This window comes from Phocoena phocoena, chromosome 14, assembly GCF_963924675.1.
Source record: "Phocoena phocoena chromosome 14, mPhoPho1.1, whole genome shotgun sequence".
Taxonomy (NCBI): Eukaryota; Metazoa; Chordata; class Mammalia; order Artiodactyla; family Phocoenidae; genus Phocoena; species Phocoena phocoena.
Genome location: NC_089232.1, coordinates 6,849,769 through 6,870,512, shown reverse-complemented (window position 1 = coordinate 6,870,512; position 20,744 = coordinate 6,849,769). Strand labels below are relative to the sequence as shown.

General features: G+C 42.9%; 1 protein-coding gene across 1 annotated transcript in view; it reads right to left on the bottom strand.

Moving 5' to 3' along the window:
• The window catches only part of AFF3 (ALF transcription elongation factor 3), a 556,703-nt gene that overhangs the window by 282,689 nt on the left and 253,270 nt on the right, over window positions 1-20,744 (bottom strand). The window contains exon 9 of the mRNA XM_065891597.1: window positions 6,807-6,854. Coding sequence (XP_065747669.1) covers window positions 6,807-6,854 — 48 coding nt within the window. The remainder of the gene's footprint in view (window positions 1-6,806; window positions 6,855-20,744) is intronic.

The window sequence follows — 20,744 nt, the reverse complement described above, 5'->3', positions numbered from 1 at the left end:
GGGCACAGCAGGAGGTACACAGCACCGTGAGCTCTGTGATGGCCTGTGGCATCCAGCTGTTGTTAACACTACGTGTGCACCTCCTCCTGTCTTCCAGTCGGCACCTTCAGAGTAAGATAATGACAATCCCCCATGCAAAGATATTGACTGCGGTATCAGAACTCTCCCTTGACTATAGGGCAGAGAGTATATTCCCACAGAATATATGCTGCTTGGGCTGCTAACACCCCCTTGGTCTTCCACACCCCTGGTTCTGTAAATGCCTCTGTGATGTCTAACCGTGTGCATCAGAAGGAGACAGGTAAAAACAGAAAGGCAAAGCCATTCACTCCCAATGGGAGCTTCCAGACCTCCATGGTCCCTTTGGCCATCACCCCAAAGCCTCTGGGCTCAGAACAGATTCTGAATTAGAGTATTCTCACCCCACCTCTGTTACAAACTGGACACCTCCAGAGTCATCACAAAGTGTAGCCAAATGGCCCTGAATCAAGCAGCAGGCTGCTGCATACCCCTTACAGGCACCAGGAGGCCCCTGGAAGAGAGATGGAGCCATTTAAGTAGGGCTTTGGGTTTCAGCCAAAAGGACAAATATAATAACATCTAGTAAAAATGCACCTACAGATGTAAAATAAGATAGAAATTGTGTTACTGCTGTCTCTATCCATCCAAGTGGCCAACTGCAAAAAGAAAAATCAAAACAAAACACTACCAAGTGAAACTCATTTATCTTGGATAAAACACGTAGCTTTTGCTTGGTGAATTTCTCTAGACCTCCACCAGGTTTACTTTTGCTTTGATTCGATTTTATTATGACAAGTCATGGGATATATAAACGGGCTCCTCTACATTTATACCCGGATTGATTTTGCCATTTGTGGGCTTCATTTTGCCGTGAATAAAATCTTTACTACTTGAAACAAATGAGATAATTTATTAAAAAAAAAAAAAAAAAACATGAGGCAGGAAACGCCTGTCTGGTCTGAAACGGGAGATTTGACCTAGGTCCAGCTCTGCAAACGACCCAAACAGATCACTTAAAACAAGTTGTCCCTTTGTTCTCTATTTTCTCCGAGTGGCTAATATATTTTCATGTGGCTTACGGAGCCTGTAGACATTTAAGCACAAGGTTTCTCTTGTCTCACCATCCAGGGTCTGAACACGTGAGGGGGCCATGACGATGTACGTCCCACGTGATGGTAATCTCAACTCTCTCCTCACTCACAGATCTCCCGGCATCACAACTGGAAATCTTGCCTAGGAGGCTCCTTAGTTTCTAGAAAACCAAGGAAAAGGAGTTCCCTCTGTCTGCTGGAAATCTGTTCAATTATAGTGTCAGGAAATTGGTTTGGGTCTCCAGAATTTAAACAAGTCCCAGTTACTCCTTTCATATCAACAGAAAGGCAACTCTACGTAAATATTCACCATGAATATTTCACAGGAAATTGGAATTAAATTAGCGACTAAAGATGAAAGCCAAGAAGATAATCTGCTCAGATGTTGCCCTGAGATTGTCTCTAAATTCATCCTTTAAATCCAAACCAGATCTCAAAACACTGGTCCCTTATGACAAAGGCTCCCTACGTTATGAGGAATGCTTGGCAATAAACACCATCTAGAGCTGTGCGGCATAAAATCTGTGCATTCTAGATTCCAGCCCTGCACACCCCCATGAGGTTGTAAACGGATTTTATTTGCTGAACAAATGTTAATGCCATTCTACGTTAATGGATAATGCTAGGGAAAGCACCTAAGTATTACAGCACTGGAGCCTTTAGGGATGAAATACAGTGCAACAGAAAACTGTCTGTTACAAACATATGTCAGCAATGAGGGCTCCCAGCCCTTAGTGCCCATCTCCTAAATGAATTTTGCAGTAATACACAGATTTACTAGGTCCCAGGATTGAAATTCTCTGAGTGACGATAAAAAATAATTATACTGGAGAACATAATGTAATATTCAAATGACTTGAAAGCAGTCACCTCAGCAAAAGTAAGAGAGGGGGGAGGAAAAAGAAGTTCAAAGGTGAGATTGCTGACGTTGGCCATAAAACCTCCACTAAGTTCAAGTGCACACACGCGTGATTGGGCACTTTCAGATCATACACACATGGGAACGGGAAACCTCCCTTTCACAGCAAAATGCCTGAGTGGTTTCATGAATGAGCTGGGGTGGGGGTGGGGGCTTCTTCCTTTAATAAAACAGCACAGCAGGTAAGAGAGAGGGGGTGCTGGTCCCAGATGGTGGTGCTGGTTAAAATCCCAGCTCTACCATGTGGTAGCTGTTCCCTTGGCCAGCTGTGTTGAACCTCCCCTCGCCTCAGTTTCTTCCTCTGTAAAATGGGGATGATAATAGTTCCCAACTACACAGAAGGCAGTTGTGATGGTCCAATGAGAAAACACACGCAAGAAGCTTGGAAGAGTGTCCCAGATATAGTAAGTGCTCAATAAATGTTAGCCTATCCTCATTGGTGGTCGTGACTGTGTAGGAAATAAATGGAACGGAAACGACTGCCTTTCCTCACAAGAGGTCTCTAAACTCAGGGACTCCATCCTCTCAGTTTTCTCCAGTCTGGACCCTGCCCCCTCTCCTCCACAGAAACAGCTCCCCATAAGGTCACCAACGACCTTTTTGTTGTCCAATCCATTGGGTGGCTTTCAATCCTCATCTTTTCGTGTCCTCTCAGAAACTCTGCACCCTGTTGGATGGAAACTCTCTTCCCTTGAATTCTGTGGCTTTCCATGGTCCCAATTTTCTCTAGTCACTCCCTCTCATGTTCGTTTGCCAGTGGATCTTCCTCCCTTCCCTGCTCCTGAAATGGTGGAATTCAGGCCCTCATTGCTTCTCGGCCTCAAGTCTCTCTCCAGACAAATGTACCCATTTCTGTGGTTTTACTACCAATGTGCTAATTCATCCAAAATGCTGGCCTGCAGCTCAGACCTCTGTCCTGAGTTCCTCTACATTCTCCTCATCTACTTGAACATCACAAAGGCACCTCAAACTCAGCATGTCTAAAAATTAACAGAGGATGTCCTCTTCTCCCCCACCCAACACAGCATCTCCCTCAATCTTCCCGTGTCTCCACCAAGCATCCCTTGCTTGGAACCTGCATCAGCCCCACATTCCTCTTCCATTTTCCCCTCAAGCCACTCCTCACAGCAGCCAGAACGGTGCATCTACGCCGCCAATCTGATCACATCGCTCCCAGCTCCAATCCTTCACCGGTTCCCCTGTGCTTAGAGGCTCTCGAATGTGGCTGAGAAAGCACAGCACGACTGGCCGCTCCTGCCTGGCTTTTCCCACCTGCTCTCCAGCCACGCGGGCCTTCTCTCTCCTTCCCGGGTCTCTAACAAGCCGAGCTCCTCATTCCCTCTGCTTGGAAGCTTCACCATTTTCCTTAGGTTGCTTTCCTACTCACCCTCCAGCTCAGTTCAAGGGCTGCTTCCTCAGGGAAGTAGTTCTTGACCCCAAATTCGGTAATGTACCCTAGAGTAAGCACTCATAAAACCCTGAGTATTTACCACAATTCACATTATACATTTATTTATGAGATCAAAAAAAAAAAAAACTTAGTATCTATCTCTTCCAGCACATTGTCGGTTCCCAAAGGGCCAGGGGTCATGTCTCTCTAACCCACCGCTGTTGCCAGTACCTCCCACATGGAAAGGGCATGCAAACACTTGTCCGACGACCATCTCCATTTTCATAATTTTAAGGTATTTTTAGTGACCCCGATCTTCCTCCACAACAAGGGACAGCCTTTTTAAAATGAGATGGCTGCAAGTAGTAAGCACCTCTGGTGACCTTGACGACATCAGGTTTACCTGAGCTGATTCCAAGGGGAGAGACGCTGGTAAGGAAAATTGGGCTCCACAAAGATGATTCACAGGAACCGAGCATTAAAAAGGCCAATACCTCTTGTCTGTGGTTTACAGCAAAGGGAATCTCTGAGTCATCACAACGATACTCATCACTCTCCTTTCGAGGATTCTTTTATTCACCCACTCATTTATTTATTCATTCCAGAAAATCGTGAATTCTAAATTCCAAACATTAGGGCCACCGTGTGGGAAGAATACTGATGTGTGACAGACACACAACAAATCCAACAGGCTGTAACTGAAAAGGCGCCCTGTGCTTGTGTTTGCAGGAGAGATGCTTAGAATAAGAGGGGAAGACAATCCTGGGGCTGCCTGGTGTGAGAGGCAGGTGACAGCCAGAAAAACATTCCAGGCAAAACTGGGAACACAGACATGATCCTCTAGGAGCTCCTGAAGTTAGAGCACTACTAACACCTTAGACTGCCAGGTGAGGGGAGAAAAAGATGCTCACAGGACAGCACCAGCACCACCATCACTTCCCAGTCTATACCATCTCCTCTTTGGAACACTCCTCACAAGCTCTGGGAAGTGTGGAGCTCAGAGCTCAGCTGTCTTCCGATGAAGGAAGCATCCCCCCTACCCTTGACCCTGCGCGTACACATAAATCAATTCTCTCACTGGTCCAGGCTTTTCCTCTTGTTCCACGCCTGATTCAAGGCAGGCAGGGGCGGCACCCGTGGTGTGATGGATTCGGGGTCAGTACTGTGGGAAGGTAGGAGAGTGGGGCCGGGGTGCCAGGCTCTCATCAGCTTTCTTAAGAAAAAAATAAATAACGCTTTAAACTCTTGACTAACAGCATTCAGTTTTTTGGGGTTTTTTTGCGGTACGCGGGCCTCTCACTGTTGCGGCCTCTCCCGTTGCGGAGCACAGGCTCTGGACGCGCAGACTCAGCGGCCATGGCTCACGGGCCCAGCCGCTCCGCGGCACGTGGAAGAGATCTTCCCGGACCGGGGCACAAACCCGTGTCCCCTGCAGTGGCAGGAGGACTCTCAACCACTGCGCCACCAGAGAAGCCCCAGCATTCAGTTTTATTTGAAGTGAATTTTGCACTGTCTATAAGGCAGGGTTCCCCATACCACGGGCCACAGACTGGCACCGCTCCGTGGCTATTAGGAACCGGGTCACACAGCAGGAGGTGAGCTGCGGGTGAGCCAACGAAGCTTGATCTGTATCTACAGCCGCTCCCCATCGCTCGCGTTACCGCCTGAGCCCCGCCTCCTGTCAGCATCACGGTGAGCTGTATACTTATTTCATTATATATCACTATGTAATAATAATAGAAATAAAGGGCACGATAAATGTAATGCGCTTGAATCGTCCCGAAACCATCCCCCCCCCCCCCCCCCCCCGCCCCCGGTCTGTGAAAAAACTGTCTTCCATGAAACCGGTCCCTGGTGCCGAAAAGGTTGTGGACTGCTTCTCTAAAATATATCGTTATGGTATGAGAAACACTCAAGCTCTTTATAAACTTCAAGCCCTGCTTAGAATATAGGACAGAAAGGTCAAACAACAGAGTTCTTCCATATCCTCAGAAAAGATAAGAAAGGATGAGAAGGGGTAGGATTTTTTAAACATAAACAGAGAAACCAAAGAGGGGATTGGTGTGTTGTGGTATTATCATTTTGCAGATATAAACACCATAACCAATCAAAGGAAGATGGCTTGAACACTGAATATTGGGACCCCAAACATGAAAGTATGTTAAAAGAGAAAAATAGGAAAAGTACATCTGCATTTTACACTACCTGTGTTTAACCTGAAACAAGGCCCCAAGATAGAGATAATTTAGATGTAAAATACAACACGTATTTTATTCAACGTATAATTAAATGCCAGAAATGAAGCTACCACACTTTGACAACTGCTTTCTATATAAATCTCTCCCAGAAAAACAAAAATCATTATGAATTCATCAAATCAAACTTCAGTGAGTTATTTTAATCAATTCGAGAGTGAAAAAATTTATTTATGAAATAATGCTTTCCAGGAAGAAATAAAAATCCTACCGCTGAAAACAATTTGATGGTTAATGTAAAATTTTAAACCACATAACCATATTACTGTAATTCACTAGCCATTCAAGGAAAAGTGTGTAGGATGCCCAAAAGTTACAAACATATTAAAATAAAGTTTTTCTTTTTCTTTATAGAGAATTGCCACACCATCTGGTCTGATCTGCCTTGGTGTTTTGCCCAGTGTAATATCAGCTTTCTGAGAGCTATAAATTATTAGGTTATTCCGATGAAAAATATGATTGAAGACAAAATATAGGTTGAAGAGGACATCCTGATTATAAGCTTGAGTGCTCAGGAGGACACTAATAGGGCAGAACAGCCCAGCCTAAGTGCATCTGCGCGTGAAACTAGTTCACAGAGGCTGTGCACGTGAGATGATGATGATGAAAAGGACAGGCTTACAGAGAGTAACAGGCAAAAATAATAACACGCACAACAATACAGAAGTAAATTTTCAACACTGAGCATCACCTCCTTGTCAGAGTGCTTCTGATTCTAATTAAGTTTGGGAGAAAAATAACCAGGCAACCCCTGCCTGACTGGAAAGCACAGACTATTGAAAGATGCTTTTAAATAGTAGGGTGATAAATGGGGGCATCCAAATGTGAACACAATCATAGTTTTCATCTCAACTCTGTTGCTCTGTCTTCCAGCTGATCCCTTTAATACAGTGTCACCTCAGCCTGTGCAAAGGGACCAGATTAAGGTGTAGCTCCTAGGTTTCTAAAAGAAGCTTTAGAAGTTGTTTTGTAAAGTACTGTTATTTAGGCAACTTAGGTGATTACCCTCAGAAAGGGTAAAGATCAGACAATACATGAACAATGGGCTCACTTTGACACTGCAGCTGCACCTCCTTCTATTTGGAATCTATGTCAACCAGTTGGTAAGATTTGTAAAAGAATATCCTTACCCGAATTATTTCTTCAACACAGCTGTTGGTTTCTCCAGATCTACTCTCCTGCAAGCAAAGGGAAGAAACATTAAGCCAGATGGAACAGACTTATGGTTACAGAGAAGAAATGACCCATAAGCCTCCAAATTTAATAGAGTTTGGACAGGGGGCCTTGCCTAAAGTAGGACTTACAGATGAGCTCCCTTCCTTAATGGGACAACTCCAATCAAGGCTGTGACCATCCTCCCTTCCCCACTGCTGCACCGTGGACAGGGCGGCCGGGAGCATCGCACACGCCCCAGAGTTGCAGCGCTGGGCCCTCCAACCACGTCAACTCTAAGCAGGGAAGGCTCCTAGGAGTACAGCACATGACTGGCGGGTATGAGCTCCGTTCACCTTGGGTTCCATCAAAGTGTGGAAGCAAATGTGGCCTACACCACAAAGATGGATCCGGTCCACCCACCAAATACATGCAATGGTCCTGCCGAATACAAGTGAAACTCTTGGTAGTTCTACCATCCTCAGAGCCTAGATTTACTGGGTGATGGGCCAAAACCCAAAAGACCAAAAGGAGACACATTCTCCCAGCACTCTCAGGGTAGGCTGGGTGTCACACTCCAGAGCCACTGGTTCTGTAACCCACACTGCCCTGTGCTGGGGAGATGGTATAGGCTCCGAGGAACGGTGGCTTCAGGTCACAGCCAACTCTGGGGACCATTTTCAGTTTCAGAGATGCTGTGTGGTTACTGCTGGTAACGTACTCCCAGAGCACAGGAGGTAGCTTTGTGGGGACGTGAAAGCAGCATTTGCTGGTACAAGTGCCTACTGTGGTCTCAGCAAAATACTTCCCTGGCCTTTTAATTCAATGACATTGACCACAACTCAGCATGACCTCCCAGCATGAGGCTTTCTTTGCCATGTCTTCCCCAAGCCCACTCTGCTTTCCTTCCCCCTCACGGTTCTCTCTCCCCCAGGAATGCTGGTCTGTACCTTCCTGGTTTTCCTGGTTCATTCCAAGTCCTCCTTCAGAGGCAGGTCAACCATGACTTTCTCAGAGCATCCCTAGCCCTGGAATACTCATCCACGCAGCATTTACTGTTTCTTCAGCACACTCACCACAACTGCAGTTCACAGATGGACTTTGGAATGATATCTCCTCCCTCTAGGACAGACACTCCACCCACTCAGGGGCTCTGTGTCTTTCAGTGTGGATATCTGCCAGTGGGCGGCATAGGAAGGAATGAATGAATCTACCTCCTGCCCTTCCCAGGAGTGCGAGCGCTATCACCACCAGCTCCAGGACTTCTCAGTATTACAAAGGTGCTACCAGAAAGTGTACTTTCACACTCCCAGACCCCTGTGTGTGTCCCCCACCCACTCTTCCTGATAGTAGAGCATTCCATCAGAAATATTCCACCCTTCACACTGGGTAAGAGGCCAAGGTGAATGCAAGTGTGTGAGGCTTGAAAAGCTCCCACAAGTGATTGAGATTTTTCCCACCCAGAAATAGAAGGTTTGTCCAAGGCTTCCAACTGAGGCTCAGAGAGTTTACATGACTCGCCCCAGGCCACAGAACAGCAAGTCTGGACCAGGAAACAGGACTCATCCTCAGCCATGTACATTTTCTCTTCCAGAAGCTTTCCCCAGTCCCAAAGGCTGTACTTCAAATATATGCATCTCCTCAGCAAACCTAAGCTCATCTGTTTGTCAAATTACCAGAGTTTCTATGATGTTTATAGAGTCTGGAAATGGTAAAACACACACAACATAATCTTTACTATTTTAACCATTTTAAAGTGTATAATTTCCTGGCCTTAAATACATTCACAATGTCAGCACTATCTAGTTCAGCAACGTTTTCGTCACCCTGAATGGAGACCCCATGCCTCTTAAGCAGGAAGTCGCCATTCCTCCCTCTCCCCAGCTCCTGGTAACCACTAATCTACTTTCTGTTACTACGGATTTTTCTATTCTACATATAAATGAATCATATAACACATGGCCTTTTGTGCCTGGCCGGTTTCACTTAGGATAATGTTTTCAAGGTTCATCCACGTTGTAACCTATGTCTACTTTATTCCTTTTTGTGGCTGAGTAACATTCTATTGTCTGGACAAGACCAGGTTTTGTTCATCCAGTTGATGGACATTTTGGTTTTTCCACTTTGGCCGTTGTGATAGCACTTCTATAAACACCTGTACACAAGTTTTTGTTTGAATACCCACGTCTTCTGGGTACAGAACTACAAGTTGACTTGGTGGGTCATATGGCAATTCTATGCTTAGCTTTTTGAGGAGCTGCCAAATTGTTTTCCGTACTGGCTGTACCGCTTGATATTCCTACTAGCAATGTATGAAGGTTCTACTTTCTCCACAGCTTAACCAACACTTGTTATTTTCTGGTTTTGTTGTGTTTTGTATAATAAGCACCCTAATGGGTGTACAATGGTATTGCGTTGAGACTTGAATCTGCATCTTCCTAAGGACTAAGGATGTCGAGCATCTTTTCATGTGCATCTTGGCCATTTGTGTATCTTCTCTGGAGAAATGTATTTTGCCCACTTTTAAGTGGGGTTTGTTAACTTTTTATTGTTTTGTTTTAAGAGGTCTTTATATATCTTGGATACTAGGACCTCATCAGATACACGATTTGCACATAGTTTTACCCATTCTTTGGAATGTATTCTCACCCTCTTGATAGTGTTCATGGACGCACAACATTTTTAATTTGATGGAGTCCAATTTACCTACTTTTCTCTTTAGTGCTTTGCTTTTGGTGTCGCGTCTAAGAGGTCATTGCCAAATCCAAGGTTATAAAGATGTACCCATGTGTTCTTTTAAGAGTTTGGGTTTTTTTTTTTTTTTTTTTAAAGAGTTTGGGTTTTTATATTTAGGACTTTAATCCAACAGTGTGAGAACTTTTAGGTGAAGTTTATTTCCTTATGGATTATTTGACGTTTTCGTTAAAACAGGAACATTATCTTTGTATAAATTACCCCTTTCTAGTCTCATCATTAAAAAAATCAATAATGAAATGTGCAAAGCACAACTACTGTTGCTAACAGTGCGTGAACATAACATATATGTCTATCCTTATAAAACAAGAAAAACAGTGTTAAATATCGTGATAAGATTAGAAGACCCAAAGCTTTTTACTAATATTTCATTCCTCTTTCCTATATTCATCCCTTCTCCTGTTTTCCCAAAAGTTCCAGTTGGGCAACATACATCTAATACACCCCCAACTTCTGTTCCCAATGCCTTATCCCGGGACTGCTCTGGAAATTTCACCGTTCTGCTACTCCAATCAAATTAGATCAGAGAGCTCTTTTTGGAACCAGCCCAAACCCTGTTTCCTTTCCAGGGCAGCCAGAGGCAACCATCACAAAGGCTATGTGGTGAAGCCTCAGCCAGGCCAGGGCTCAATGGTCCTTTGAACTGACCTCCTTCAGAGCTCAGGTGGGAATCAGTGGTCGAATTGGAAAACGAATCTTCAAACCCACAACCATTTCTCTTACCCTACTTCCAAATCCCAACCCTTTCCTACCATGTAATATACTGGGAGAGCAAATGCTAAATTCTCAATGTACTTTTTATTTTCCACCTTAAAACAACCAATCAAGGAAAACTTGACTTCATGCTCTCCTGGTGGACTCACCCAGGTACACAACTTACTACAAAGACTCTTGATATGTTTCGTTCCTTGAAACTAAGCTTCCCCTGAATACCACACTATAATTTCATTTTAAATGATTTATATCAATGACAGGTGGCCCTTAGTATCTCTCCCCATAATCCTATAAATTTCCACTACCCTACTCTGAAGAGGGAACACACTGAGAGAGGAACAGAATATAAAAGCCCTGCTAAATATTTCCCTCGTCAATGTAGATGAAATATGCAGAATTATTACACTGGGTCATCTCGATGGCAACTCCAACCGTGAACTTTGATGGTCTGGCCAGACATCAGGTCATTCCCTCCTGGGAAGGTCCCTTGCCCAGCTGAGCAGGTGCAGAACTGAGGCCAGGACAAAAGACTTCCTACAAAAGTCTCAGGGAGTCCTGGCTTTAAATTACAGAGTGGAGGAGCTTTGGCAGAGGAAAATCTTGGCCCTCGTCTGGAACATTTCTGACTCCTGGGGCCACCTGGGGAAGGGTACCACATTGGGGTTGAATTTCCCAGGCCCCATTTAGATTGGAGTGGATCCATGAGGCATAATATTACAGAAAGGTTGAAATGGAAGGAATCTTACAGCTCAGATGGAGAAACTGTGGCCCAGTGAAGTGAAGATTCTTGCCCAAAATCATGTTTGGCAGCAAAGGACAGTCAAGGTAGAACCCACACACATTTCTTCAACACCACTGCAGTCAGTTTTCTACTATCTAATGCTATTTCTCCAAGCTCAACCTTTAGAACTGGCTCTACTTGAGGTCACTCTCGTGCTTAAAGTATGGAAATAGAAGAATCTGGATAGTGTTTGGATAAATTTCCTCCTTCATTCCCATGCTGCAAATTATCCAATGCTTAGTCACTGTGGATCGTACTCATTAACCTCAAACATCACACGCATAGACCAAAAGGGTTAAGGCAGGAGAGGAAATGGAGAGAAAGGGTTAATACTAACCATCTCTTCTGTGATGCTGACAAATTAAAGACAAGGATTTGTGTCCTCAGAAACTGGAGGGCAGAATTCTATCTCTTCTTTTCCGAATCCACAAAGGTGGGGTGGGGGGGAGATGGGTAGGTAGGGTTGGGATGGGCAGGGTGTGAGGGTCGGGGAGACTGCAGGGCCTTTCACCTTCTTTCTTTCTCAAAATCCTTCTCAAATCTGGTTTCAGCTGCAGTTGTGCACTTTGATTATATTTACATTTTTAAAACTTTCAGTGTTTATGAACAAGATTAAAACATGCATGTAATTTACATCTCCAAATCTGTGTTTATATTTTTCCACAATAAAGTCATTGCTTTCCTTGGAAAGGTACCCACTGAGGAGGGCTGTGCAACACCAATTTTAATTACTCTGCCTTTTGTGAGGGTTCGTAGCTGTTGCTTCACGCTGGGTTGCTGAGCTGTTGCTCTGTATTTACTCCGACTTTGATGAACCCACCCCCTTTGCCTATCATTACATTTTGAAATCTGTCATAACAGCCTCACCTCATTGAACCTCCAACTAAACTTCAATTAAAAGCGAGCAACCCCAGCTGATTCTCCTTCTCTACAAGCCTTGTCGATCACGTTCCTTTTTCCATGGAACTGCTTTCCTCAAATCTTACCACTTAAAAATACACACCACACGCCCTGCCAGTGCAGTGTGAGGAACGGAGCTGTGGGTAAGTACAGCTCAAGAAATAGCCAGGAGCATCCTACCACTGAGAACCTAAGCCCCTAATTACCATGCCATGCACACAGCGCTGGAAGAAGCAAGCCAAGCTTAAGGAGAAAAGGCTCAATCCAATCAGTGGGAAATGTCATTTCACTATGGAGGAGATGAAGCTGCACATACCCTATTTTCAAAACTAGTTTAACTCTTCATCAGACACATTGAAGGCGGAACCTTCATTCTAAAATAATACTGTTTTAAAGTCACAGTACCCTCGTCTGTCTGCAAGCACTCGAAAGGTTCCTCAAACATTTAGACATTGTTTATCACACGCACACTCTTGAATACTTCTACACAAATTTTTTAAATAAGTCTTACTATTTTTGATATAGAGAAAAATTGAGGTACAAAGAAATCAGGTGTCCCATCAGTGCCACCAAAGCACTGGGCGAGGATCTAAGCTTGAATCCAGGGATTATCGCAAGTCTATGTGAAGCTCCATCCACTGACTGTGGCACCAGCCTCACCTGAGGACAGGGTCACCTGAGGTCAGGAGAGTGTCAGCCAGTTCTCTCTTCAGCCAGTCTTATGCCCACCTAACTCTTCCCCCTTCTTTTCTTTTCTTTCTTTCTTCCTTTTTTTTTTTTAACAAGTGCTATTTTTTTTTAGGAATGATCATGCCTGCATGGCTTTTTTGTTGTTGTTGTTTTTTGCACCACAGTCACCGGCATGTGGGATCTTAGTTCCCCAACCAGGGATTGAACCAGTGCCCCCTGCATTGGAAGTGCAGAGTCTTAACCCTTGGACTGCCAGGGAAGTCCCCACTTCCCCTTTTGAGGCTACACTCTGCTCCTGATCGCCAGAGCTGGAGACTGGTCTCAGCCCTCCTGGGTCCCCACTCCTGATCTCCCCAGTGTGCTCAGCCAATTGGTTCACCTGTTGCTCTGCTGCTCACATCCAGTTTTATCCCTCAGAATTTCTGTCACCACCGCTTAGATGTTTATACACTGAGAAAAAAAAAAAGAATAATAAAAAAGGAAAGGTGTATAAATGTATATCATAGGGCTTCCCTGGTGGCGCAGCGGTTGAGAGTCCGCCTGCCGATGCAGGGGATGCGGGTTCGTGCCCCGGTCCAGGAGGATCCCACATGCCGCGGAGCGGATGGGCCCGTAAGCCATGGCCACTGAGCCTGCGCGTCTGGAGCCTGTGCTCTGCAACGGGAGAGGCCACAGCGGTGAGAGGCCCGCGTACGGCAAAAAAAAAAAAAAAAAAAAAAAAAAAGAAAGCTCAAATAAACATAAAATAATTTGATATATGAAGGGGATAAAACATATGAAAGCACTTATAATCATAAGAAAGTATTGAGGTTAACATTAATATAGAACACAATACTAATAAATGAAAATTTTTGATGAACTTGGCAACTTTCTGGAAAAAACTGACATAAGACATAAAGAAAATGAAATTAGGCCTATAAATCTGAGAATGAAGGTTAAATTAAAAATTATCTTCAAATAAGGATTTAAGCCGAATAGTTTTACAGTGAAGTATTTCAAACTTACAAGGAAGAACTAATTCCCACATATTTTCTCTTCCAGAGTAGAAGGTAATGGGAAGCTATATGATTTATTTTATTAAATTAATATAAAAACCTCACATAAGAGACTAAATCAATCTCCTTATGAAAATAAATGTAAAATCCTCAAAAGATTATTAGTAAATATGATTCAATAAAATGTTATAAGAATTAGTGGGAATTTAGTGGGATCTATCCCAGGAATGCAAAAATCGTTTAATATTTAATATTAGGGCCTCTTTGAAGTATTGTATCACTAGGGAAATTACGTAAAACTGTGATCATCTCAGTGTTTTTTTGATCTCAGATTTTTTTGATCATATACCTAGAAAAATCCAAAAGACTCCACTGTTACTGTTATTAAAAAGGGAGATTTAAAAAGTGGTTGGCTATGAACAGTCAAAGCTCAATAGCTCTTCTGTGCAGCAGCAATAAACACTAAAAATACGAAAAAAATCCCACCCATAATATCAAGAAAAATAAATGAGGAATAACATTAACAAGACATGTTTAAGACCTATAAGAAAAATCTTCAGAATTCTAGTGAAAGATACCAAACAATGCCTGAAAGGGACAGAGCCAGGCTTCACAAATACCTTCCAACTCTAATATAGAATGCAAAGTCAAATAAATGTATCAAGAGGAAAAAACTGCAAAGTATATTAAAAAAAATTGAGGTGAATGTCATGTAACAGAAAACCAACCATTTTTAAAGTGTACAATTTAGTGGCATTTAGTACATTCACAGTGTTGTGAGTCATAATCACCTCTATCTAGTTCCAAAACACTTCCATCATCCCAAAGTAAAACACTGTACCCATTAAGCGGTTTCTCCCCACTCCCCTTCACATTAACTTTATAATTTTACTCTAGTAATAAATACCATACTGAAATGAAAAGAAAAAAATGAGAAAAATGTTAATGAGTATCATTTACTTGTATTAGTAGATTGTACAGTGGATATGGTATTTCTCATTTATGACCACTTCCTAGCGGAGTACTGGTACAACATAGTAAGCGCTTGAAGATGTTTGTTGAATGAATAGTAAATGGCCAATATACTAAAAAAAAATTAAAAGACTATTTTAAAAATTAAAGTCTTACACTTGAATACGGCTGGTCGAACAAATGTCTTTGCTTTATCAAAATAAATTACCAGAGTTATCTTAAAAACAAATTCTTAAAATATCAACATTTATTTACTCCACTGCAGTTAAGCACATACCCATTAACACAGAAACCATTAGAAAATCATTTGGCTTCCCTAATCTGCACATTGGTATTTGTAAATTAGGGAACAGGTATTAGCCTTCTATCAACAGGCAATATTGTTACAGAGTTAGTAATCGATTTTTTGTCAGATTCCTAGCCATAGGACAAGATCATTTAATCATGTTATTATTTTTAGAATGAAAATTAGTGATCTCAATCAGAGCTTCCTAGTTAAAAGTACACTTGGTTTTCAGAAAGTTAAGTGGTCTGTCAATGCACTGACCTTGTCAAACATCTGTTGATGGCATAAAGAGATTAAAACCAGAGACAGTGTTTTTACATCCTGAGCACTAATTGATATTGAGTGCTTTTCCAGGGGCTCATGTCTCAATAGAGTACCCAGTGCTGTATACCAGGGCCACCTTCCACACTGTCCTGTCAAAGCTGGGTACAGAATCCACATAACAGGAACAACAAACATGCACATACCACTTGTAGTCTGAAATTGACAAGAACACTTCAAGATTCCTGTGTTCTTTACTCTGTGTTCTCTCATCTGAAACTGCGGCCATTGCTTTTAACACAGGCTCAGGCAAGAGTGACAATGCTGAAGTTACTTAACCCTCACATGTCAGGCAGACTTCAGGGAGACTTCTAAAATGTACCATTTCCTTTTTAAAAATTTCCTGAATCTCATCCTGCAGCCCACCTACATATCGCTGACCCTTGAATAACAAGGGTTTGGACCACTTACATGTCCGTTTTTTCCAACAAATATAGTACCTGTATTTTCATTTTACAGACCTTTAAGTTAACTAAGTATGGGGGAAAGTTTGTGTTCAATTAGAGATCAGCGTATGTGAATCAAAAGAACTAGGATCTGAGTCTTGATTCTATCCAAACTGTTCCCTGCCCTTGGGTGAGTCATTTATCAATTCATTTGTTTTTGACGCAGAGATGGCAGTATGTGGAGTTTTGACTGTTCAAGGGTCAACCTAATCTAATAACACATAATATGTTATTTGTAGGTAGCAGAAGGCTTATTGATAGGGCATCCCTATAGTATATCCTTTTTTTCCCCCTTAAATGATGGAGCGAAATGTACAAGAAAAACACATTTGATTATTATTTATAGTCAGAACATGGTTTTCTTTTCTAATCATGAAATTCTGAACACAAAAACTTGTAAGATGGAGAGAATAATCCAATGGGCCTGAAGAAATTAACCAATTAAAGGTACTTAGGGCTTCTCTGATTTATGTCCCACAGTAAGACAGAAAATGAGTTCTCTTTTAGCCATGATTTGAAATGACTATTGGAAATGGCAAAAGTGGGGCTACATATTGGACAATATTCTACTTGGCACGTTCTATTATTTTTATTTTGCTAAAAGAAAGAAAGCAGCAATTCACAAGTAACCCTTAATATGTTATGTCCTTCATGAGTCTTTCTCCCCATTACCATTTCACCTTTTCAAAAAGGTCTCAGGTCATCTGGCCCCCAGAATATAGTTCATTCTGGGTATGCCTGACATCAACTGTTTCTATGTATGCTCTAGTAGGAGATATGCTATAAATACATGCTGAATAAAGAAATCCAGCTGAAATCAGCTGGGGTGCAGGGCAGAAGGATCACCTGAGAGGTGGGAGCGGGTAGCATTGGAAAACATGAGAAATTGGTACGCATTTTGATTGGCTGGTGAGGTTTTTTGTTTGTTTGTTTGTTTTGCGGTACGCGGACCTCTCACCACCGTGGTCTCTCCGGTCGCGGAGCACAGGCTCCGGACGCGCAGGCCCAGAGGCCATGGCTCACGGGCCCAGCCGCTCCGCGGCATGTGGGATCCTCCCGGACCGGGGCACGAACCCGCGTCCCCCGCATCGGCAGGCGGACCCCCAACCACTGCGCCACCAGGGAAGCCCGGCTGGTGAGTTTTTAACACTGGAAGTTTCATATTTTAAAATAAACCTATCTACAACGCCATACTTAAAGATTTTCTTTTTTCCTTTTTTTCATTTGTGCACATTTACGGCATTCTCATTCTTGAGTCTGCTGGTGTAGCTCTGCTGTTAGTCTTGGAAGACCTTTGCAGTCTATTGGGAGGAAAGCTGTCATAATGGATTCTATCTTCTACCTCCCATTGCCATAAAATGCTCAGTTGTTTCAAAACCTGTATGTGCGTCATGGTGTAAAGCAGAGTGAGTCCACTGGCCTGTGGAACCAGGGTACTTGGGGCCGAACAGGGATATGAATCCACACATTTTCCCTTTCCTCTATCAGGGTAGGTCTCAGAAGGCCCCTGGGAGTGTTGGCTGACCCTTGGATTTCCATGTAAAACATCACCAGACAAAGCCATCATCTGGTAACTTGCTGGGCCACCCAGGAAGAGAAGAGACATGTCAGCTCCTGTGTCCCTACTACAGAGGGGGCTGAGCTGCTTTCTATCCCTACTCCAAGGCCTCTGAGGGGCCCAGTGAGAAGACAACCTCTCTATGTCTTCATTCCCTCACTAGATCACAAAACCCCTTGCCGTTATAAGCCAAAGGGAGAAAAACAAAATCTTTACAAAGCAAAAAGTTTAATAATAAACATCCCATTTTAACTATGCTGCAATTATTATGGCAAGATGCCATCTGCACAGAATGCAGGCATCCCCTCTTCAATGCCACCTAGCACCATGTGTAAGACCTTCCAAGTACAAAGAAGAGCTGGAGGGCTTCCCTGGTGGCACAGTGGTTAAGAATCCACCTACCAATGCAGGGGACATGGGTTCAGGCCCTGGTCCGGGAAGATCCCACGTGCCGCGGAGTAACTAAGCCCGTGTGACACAACTACTGAGCCTGCACTGTAGAGCCCACAAGCCACAATTACTGAGTCCACGTGCCACAACTACTGAAGCCCGTGCTCCACAACAAGAGAAGCCACCACAATGAGAAGCCCACACACTGCAATGAAGAGCAGCCCAAACTCGCCGCAACTAGAGAAAGCCCGCACGCAGCAACGAAGACCCAACACAGCCAAAAATAAATTAATGAATGAATTAAAAAAAAAAAGTAAAGGTTGGTGACCACTGGGGTAGATGGTGGGGTGAGAAATGGTACAACATGAGCGATGACAGAAGAAGGCATGACTCGACTTCTACCGTGCTTCTGACTTCACACCAAGAACCATCCTCAAAGTGAGGAGTAGACAGATTAAGAGGGTTTCACACCCTGGTTAGGTGGAAACACTAAGAGAATGCTAAAAGCATTTTATGTTACTTTACGTGGCAGCCCCAGAAAAAAAAAATGCACTAAGAGCACTGAAGGAAATTACATCAGGAAAAGGCTAAAGCTCTAGCTCTTCCTAAGGCAGGATCCCCAAACTACAGACTTAGGTTTGCCCAAGGTTCCAACAGTCACGCCAGAGGCTGTACGGTGCAGTATCCAGAGACATGGACTTTTGAAAATCCAGTTCTGCTTTTGTCATATGCGTCCCCCAGAAGTTAGCTAACTTCTGTAGACATCATCTTTCTCATCCATAAAACAGGATAATGATAGTACCTAATAAATGTGAGGACGAAATGAGGCAACGTGTAAGAGGCGTTCAGGAGGGTGCCTTCCACATGACAGCTGATCAGTAAACAGGGACAATGATTTTATTTTAGAGTTACATAGAGAATATTTTAGTACTTAGAAAAGAAAGCAATGATTACTAGGGTCCAGCATGAGTTCCCAAAGACCAGATGATCAGATGATGTTCTGTCTCCAATTTCCTCTGGTCTTTTCTTTTTTTTGGCCGCACTGCATGGCATGCAGGATCTTAGTTCCCGATGAGGGATCAAACCCCCAGCCCCTGCCATGAAGTCTTAACCACTGGACCAACAGGGAAGTCCCTCCTCTGGTCACATAATGTATCTGGATTTCTGTAAGGTATCTGTCAAGGACTTATAAGATCTCCCAGTAGGTGATCTAGAAATGTATGAATCTGTTGTTAATATGGTTAGATGGATGGGTAGCTAACTCTGAATAGTTATATCTAAGGGTAAGTATTGTTCAATAAGTACTTATTGAGCTTACTATATGCCCAGCATATTCTAGATGCTAGGGATTCACAACTGAATATAACAGACAAAAATTCCTGCCCTTGTGGAGTTTAGATTCTACTGAAAGGAGGCAGTTAAATGATAATCAAATAAATCATACAGTATCCTAGAAGGTAAAATGTTAAGGGGAGAAACTCGAACAGAGCAAGGGGACTGGGAGTGTGGGATGGAGCATTATGTGTGAAATCCGTTCATCTCATGGGCATGCTATCTCTGCAACCAACAGAGAGTTTAAGGCCTGGGCTGGGTTAGCACCCTCCCCAACCTCCCTCTCTATCATTATACCTGCAGCACTTTTTCCTTCCACTATGAGAACCTCATTACTCTTAGTAATACTTGTGTGTTTAGCGTTTCCCTTTGTTGCTGAGCTGAAAGCTCCTGGAGTCTAGAAAAGGATGACAAGACTGACGAAGCATCAGAGCACTTGAGGAAGAGTTGAAGAAAGTGGAGATACAGTGTCATGGGAAGGAGAAGAGTGGAATGGGCCACGCTGGACATCTGCCATATTTCAAGGCCATTGTCATGGAAAAGGGTTTAAAGTAATTCTGGGTCACTCCAGACACTGGAGTTTGGACCAATGGGGTCAAGCAGAGGAGTCATTTTAGCGTTCTGAAAGTTCTTTTTCGAAGAACCATTCAAACAGAGAATGGGTATGATTAACTACATGTTCAATCAGAAAATAAGTGACTCTCTGAGTGGTAGTTAGTTATTAACTCACACTACTAAGTGTGAGATTCTTGCTAACTTTAAGACTATAATTTTGGGCATTGCCAACCAATTTTCAATTAATAAAATGTTGCAAGGTAAATTTTTTTTCACTTAAAAAATTTTATTGAAGTGTAGTTGATTTAAAATGTGTTAATTTCTGCTGTACAGCAAAGTGATTCGGTTATACACACACACACACACACACACACACACACATATATATTCTTTTTCATATTCTCTTCCATTATGGTTTATCACAGGATATTGAATACAGTTTCCTGTGCTATACAGTAGGACCTTGGTTTTTTTTTTTTTACTTTTTTTTTAATGCACGGTAAATTTCTGTATCTTCTAGTTTAGTTATAGTACTGTAAGTCTATATGAGTGATTTGTGAAGCTCACAAAGAGAACAAAAAGAATATTTTTAAAGTACTAATCTATGAGTATGGAATAAAAATTATTACAGTATCCAATAAATTAAGTAGATTAATTGGGTAGAGATTTTAACGAACAATTAATCAATAAAAGTATTCAACATGAAAATCTATTACAACCCTGTTGACATTATTTAACTTTAAGCACTTGAGTTCTGCATGCTTATAATTAGCAAGCTATAAAAGATGCTATCCAGGGCTTCCCTGATGGCGCAGTGGTTGAGAGTCCGCCTGCCGATGCAGGGGACACGGGTTCGTGCCCCGGTCCGGAAAGATCCCACATCCCACGGAGCGGCTGGGCCCGTGAGCCATGGCCGCTGAGCCTGCGCGTCCGGAGCCCGTGCTCCGCCACGGGAGAGGCCACAGCGGTAAAAGGCCCGCGTACCGCAAAAAAAAAAAAAAAAAAAGATGCCATCCATAGGAACATAATGAGAAGAACTGTTCATAATGATACTTAGTATTCATCTTCACAGAGAGGAAGGTTACATGGTTACAGGTTGCAGCAAACAAAGGGTTAAACTCATTACTGAGGAAAATACTACACTTAGGTAGCATTTATTATACACTTAACCCTATAATACAAAGTCCTGCCTTAGAAAATACACCATAAATAAAGCTTCATG